Consider the following 5649-nt stretch of genomic DNA (forward strand, 5'->3'; position numbering starts at 1 on the left):
CCCCTCGTGTGTCATAATCCACACCGGGACCACACTCAAAAAAAAATTTTTGTCTAAAAATAAGATTTATGTATTTTAATTGCATAACAAATTCCCATGCATTTGGATTACATAGTTTTAACATAAACCAATCAATAATCTGAATGTGATTCATATTTTTAAGTCATATCTAAATGAAACAGATAAGATTTATGTAATTGTATTAATAAACTGAATGTGATTTATATGTGTCAGTCATATGTAAATGAAACAGGTAAGATTTATGTAATAGTACACAGAAAAACGCCATGTTAAATTAACACTGCTCAGTGTTCATATGTGTGCACACTACAGAGTTAAAGCAGTGTTGAAGTTAATGAGATAATTAACTTATGATTGAGCATTAATGATGAACACCTGCTGTTAACAAGCAGAATCACTGAAGGAAAGAGAAACACAAGAACTACAACTGACTTCAGACACAGCCTCAGATGAAATCAACTGAAGAGAAAAGAAGACATTAAATCTGTGAAGATCTCAGCAGAGGAGGATTAAACAACTCCACAAACAGCATTACCAGCTTCACTTATTACTAACCAGACTGACTTTATTTCATTTCCGTTTTAATGAAAACAATAGGTGTATTTTAAAGTCACCATGATGGTGGTTAGCGTTTGCCAAATATATACAATTTTGCCTGATAAAGTTCCCTTGGCCTTTGGAATTAAAATAGCCCCACATCATCACATAGCCTTCACCATACCTAGAGATTGGCATGGGGTACTTTCCATAAGATCATCTCTCAATGCAAATCAAACCAGCTTTTAGGCTAACTGAAATAAAACCATGCCAATCTCTAGGTATGGTGAAGGCTATGTGATGATGTGGGGCTATTTTAATTCCAAAGGCCAAGGGAACTTTATCAGGATGCATAGTATCCTAAAAAATAATTAAAAAAAATACTTAAAAAATACTTAAAAATAAAAATCTGCCTGCCTCTATGGGAATTTAACATAGGGGTGTCCAAACTTATGCACCCTGTATTTTAAGGAAGAACATTTATTTATTTACGATACATTATTCATTCACAAAGAAAATTGGTGTCCTTAAAGGTTGGATTTTTCCTAATTTTTTAAATTAAGGCATTAAGTTCAATTTCCAAAAGATGATTTTTTATTCCTCTTTTTATTCAACTTTAGTATGGGTGTCTAAACTTATGCATAGCACTGTATATTGCGGTCTCTGCCATTAAGACATGGGTACGTTATAAGTGAAAGACACCTGAAGCGCGTTTCATCTCAAATTTGCTGGTTTGAATGAGCCGAAAGCCAGCGCGCAAAGGGAGCGCGTGCAGCGTGTTAAAAGCTGTATCGCCCCAGTTTCTACACAGCTAACGTTAGCTCCTTTTATCAGGAACAACGGGGTCTCTCTGTTCATAGAACAACAATGGTGAGTACAGAATTCAGCAGTTAATAACTGAGTCTTCTCTTACCACAGGACAGTAATGGCAGAATGCAGCGGCGGATAACGGGGTCTCTCTGTTCACAGAACAACAATGGTGAGTACAGAATTCAGCAGTTAATAACTGAGTCTTCTCTTACCACAGGACAGTAATGGCAGAATGCAGCGGCGGATAACGGGGTCTCTCTGTTCACAGAACAACAATGGTGAGTACAGAATTCAGCAGTTAATAACTGAGTCTTCTCTTACCACAGGACAGTAATGGCAGAATGCAGCGGCGGATAACCGGATCTCTCTGTTCATAGAACAACAATGGTGAGTACAGAATTCAGCAGTTAATAACTGAGTCTTCTCTTACCACAGGACAGTAATGGCAGAATGCAGCGGCGGATAACGGGGTCTCTCTGTTCACAGAACAACAATGGTGAGTACAGAATTCAGCAGTTAATAACTGAGTCTTCTCTTACCACAGGACAGTAATGGCAGAATGCAGCGGCGGATAACGGGGTCTCTCTGTTCATAGAACAACAATGGTGAGTACAGAATTCAGCAGTTAATAACTGAGTCTTCTCTTACCACAGGACAGTAATGGCAGAATGCAGCGGCGGATAACGGGGTCTCTCTGTTCACAGAACAACAATGGTGAGTACAGAATTCAGCAGTTAATAACTGAGTCTTCTCTTACCACAGGACAGCAACAGCGGAATACAGATCTTCACAACGACACACAGAGCAGAACTTCTCCTTTCTCTAAATGATTAGTTCATCAATAACTAACCACTTATAAATGACTTACAACTGAACGTTATTATAAAGTTCAAAAGAGAACATCAAACATCCAAAAAGTCTATAGTATAGGATCCAGTCTAAAAAAAAAGGCTACACTGTCATATTGGGAAGATGGTTGCTGTGATTTTTAAGGCTGCCCTAACATTTACAAACTATTGACTTCCAACATATTTAATATTACTTTGAATTATATACTTACTGAAAAGCAAGGTCTTTGTTGTCATCCTATTGAAGGACTTTTTGTTATTAACCCCCTTCCAGTTAATTTGATGAGACACCTCATCTGTGAAGATCCTGCCCAGGATGTTCCAGGTCACCCTCTTCACATCCTGGCCTCCAATGGTGGCCAAAGAAGAAATCTAAAAGGCAAAGACATCTTTTTTAAATAGACAGCAAGGTAAACATTTCTAAGCTCAAGTTGAATTTAAAGGTGCATTTAAAATATTTGTGTTCCTTTTGAAAGCGTCCAGAAATGTAGAAAAATATCTTTCTTTTTTCTCTAAAGAAAAAAAAATTCTTCTAAATGATGTTTTATTAAAGTTCGGGAGGAGCACGTTCAGATAATTAACATGGGTGGAGAGGTGTATAGATTCAGCAGTCTCACCTCAATCCATTGCCAGTTTAGCAGCATCCCTCTGCCACCCCTTCTCCACACTTACAGTCCTAACTACTTACATTCGGAGGGAGTACTCTGTGTTTGGGCCGAACTCTGAGCTCGGAGCCCTCCCCCCGGACAGGACGCCATATACACAATAATCTTTACCCCCTCTAATTGTAAGTGTGAACTCGTGAAACATGAAACATGTACTTGGATCACACCCTCATGGACCTGTGTCACCTTTAAACACATTAGCAATGTTTCCACTGTCGGGCCAGGGTCGAGCCAGGCTAGTGCGTGCCAGGGCCAGTCGCGTTTCCACTGTCACTTCCGAGGCTATTAGCCCCACCCGTCACAGACAGAATCTTACCACTGCTTCAATAGAATATTTGCAATAATCATGGACAATCAATAAACCTAATGGCACCATTCATATTAAATAAGAAAACTCACCACTCTCTGTCGAGCTGGGTCATTTGATGGTTCTTTTAAAAAGATTTCGAATGTCTCCACTGCCTCCAATTGTTCCAGGGGAAACTGGATATTTTCAGGCATCTCGACATCTGGCCCCGGGGTGCTGTTCAGCCTGCTGGTGAGGTAGTTCACCTTTGCCACAAGCTGGTCCTGTTGTTGTTTGATTGTTTCCAGCAGGCTAAGGATGTGGACCTCAGCCGCTGTTGACAAACATGAAATATAGCTAAAATGTAGTGTATTAAAATATATCATGTTTCAGTGTTTATCCTCATTACTCATAATACTGACATTAGTTAATGACAAAAGTTATTGTCAAAGTTTGAAGAAAATATGTGATGGCTGTGGGAGTTTTTTCCAAAATCTTTGGCACAGAATGACCCTCTAGTATTTGTCAGTTATTGCTCACCAGAACAGGGAATGGTATCAGCCATTCTTCCCCCTCGCCATGTTGGTCTATATGTCAGGCTTGGACAGGCTTCCTCTGTTGGCCGCATGTTGAGGGCTGGTGCGGGGGGTGGAGGGAGTTGTGGAGGGACTGCCGTTCCTGATCCATAGTGAGGTGAGCGGTGTGTGAGAGGGGGACATTTTTTATTAAATGGTAGTAATCTGTTAACCATGACTGATAATACACATGGGGCCTTTCTATTCACCAATATTTCAGAAATCAGTCCCTACCTTGAGTAACTCTGCGCATGTTAAATGCGGGTGCAAGGAGTTGAGGTGGTAAAGGGTTTTGCTGTCCTGCCCCATAGTCAGGTGCTAAGGGAGAGAAATTGGTAAATGGCTGTGATCTGTTAACCATGGTAGGCTGCAAGGCTGCAAGCTACAGGGCCAAACAATGGCAAACAAATAATCTCTGGTCATGCTGAACATGAATTAATGTTTCAACATTTTGGTATTCTACCTATTTCAACCCCATGAATGGATTGACATTGAAAATCTGAGATGGTAATGCAGATTTAATCTATAAATTTGAAACAGAGTGACCATTGCTGTGTTAATATTGATGGGGCCACTGTATTCAATATTATTTCGGAGAACAGTGTTTACCTAGACAGTTTTCTCCAGGTTGAGAATTTACTCTGCTGCCTGGCACTCGGCGAGATGGTGGAGCTGAAGGAATGGATACAAGGAGAGGGGAATATCTTTAGCACTAAGAATGTTAACCATATCTCTAATATTAATATTATGATATGTTATTTCGATGTTAAGAGATTATTCCTTACTCGGCCAGTGCAATTGGCTTGAGGCTTCAGCTGATACACCAGGCATCCTCAGAGATGCAAAGTCACCATTTTCTTCCTCACTCTCATCAGAGTCCCCAAAATGATGGCTGTTAAAAAAATTGCCAAATATACATAGTACAAGCATCTCTGGTCTATTTTTGAATGTTACGGGAAAGAACCTTCCTATTACTGCATAAACATAACAAAAACAAAACAGAACAGAACACACTTACACTGGCTTCCTGAATCTTTTTTCCGGCAGCTCCCCCTCCTGCTCTGCGTCAGACTGTAGCTCAGAGGTGTTGCAGCCGGTCTGATACTGATTCATTAGCCTAGTGGCGTCTTTGTAGTTGTCTAAAATTCAATATGTTAAAATGAACATGAGTTTCAAATTAGCTGTAGAGCTGCACAGAGTATTATTATTATTGATGATGATGATTATAATAATAATTATTATTATCATCTTTATTTAACCAGGTTGGTCTCACTGAGAACACAAAATATCTCTTACAAAAGAGACCTGACCAAGAATAGCAGCAGTAGATATATATGGAATATTTTAAACAATGCAAGGCAAAGACAATTTCATGGGCATTTTCAGAACATAGAAATAATACGTTATTTCAAGCAGAAGGAGAAACAACCATGAAATTATTTTTAAACAAGAGTTTTATGAATTGGCTTACCACAAGTTCTGACGACCTTTACGTCATATTTTGGCCAGTTTGGCTCATGCTTCTCATTGTTAGCGGCTGCCCTTTTCACCCGTTCAGTGCTCTTAAAGCTGGGCCAGTACACCATCCCATCATCATACCAATCAACTGGAACAACAGCAATGTCCTTGCTTGCTTGGAACTCAATTAGGTGAAAAGGCATCCTTAATGTAGAAAGAAAGAAAAGGGGTATTTATTAATCATCAAAAAGGAATAACATGACTAAAGCATGCACAAGTGTACAGTGTATACAAATAAGCAAGTAAGATAGCCTGAAAGTTAACTAGAATGGTGCCCCAGGGTGGGAAGAAGTATAAGGAAGGAAAATGTACAGGTCATAATAGTTAGGTAGAACTTAAGCACAACTATAAAGTAGGGTACTATTGCAATTTTTTGGCAGAATGTGTTG

General features: G+C 39.4%; 1 protein-coding gene and 1 long non-coding RNA gene across 2 annotated transcripts; one reads left to right on the plus strand and one right to left on the minus strand.

Moving 5' to 3' along the window:
• Positions 1–1309: 1309 nt before the first annotated feature.
• On the plus strand, positions 1310–2626 carry LOC311087663. Its single transcript, XR_014607344.1, has 3 exons — positions 1310–1537; positions 1586–2082; positions 2491–2626. It is a non-coding gene; the product is annotated as an uncharacterized lncRNA (long non-coding RNA).
• Positions 2627–3193: 567 nt separating this feature from the next.
• On the minus strand, positions 3194–5422 carry LOC311081618 (uncharacterized protein; the record flags this gene model as incomplete). The annotated part of the gene is made up of 8 exons (XM_084112192.1): positions 5214–5422; positions 4761–4881; positions 4528–4634; positions 4352–4414; positions 3977–4060; positions 3708–3845; positions 3281–3501; positions 3194–3199 (listed from the first exon to the last, which is right to left on the minus strand). Exons 1-8 carry the CDS (start codon positions 5401–5403, stop codon positions 3194–3196), a joined length of 930 nt encoding a protein of 309 aa, XP_083968318.1. The 5' UTR covers positions 5404–5422.
• Positions 5423–5649: the final 227 nt, after the last annotated feature.

This window comes from Abramis brama (genome assembly GCF_963993115.1).
Source record: "Abramis brama genome assembly, chromosome: 1".
NCBI classification, from domain to species: domain Eukaryota; kingdom Metazoa; phylum Chordata; class Actinopteri; order Cypriniformes; family Leuciscidae; genus Abramis; species Abramis brama.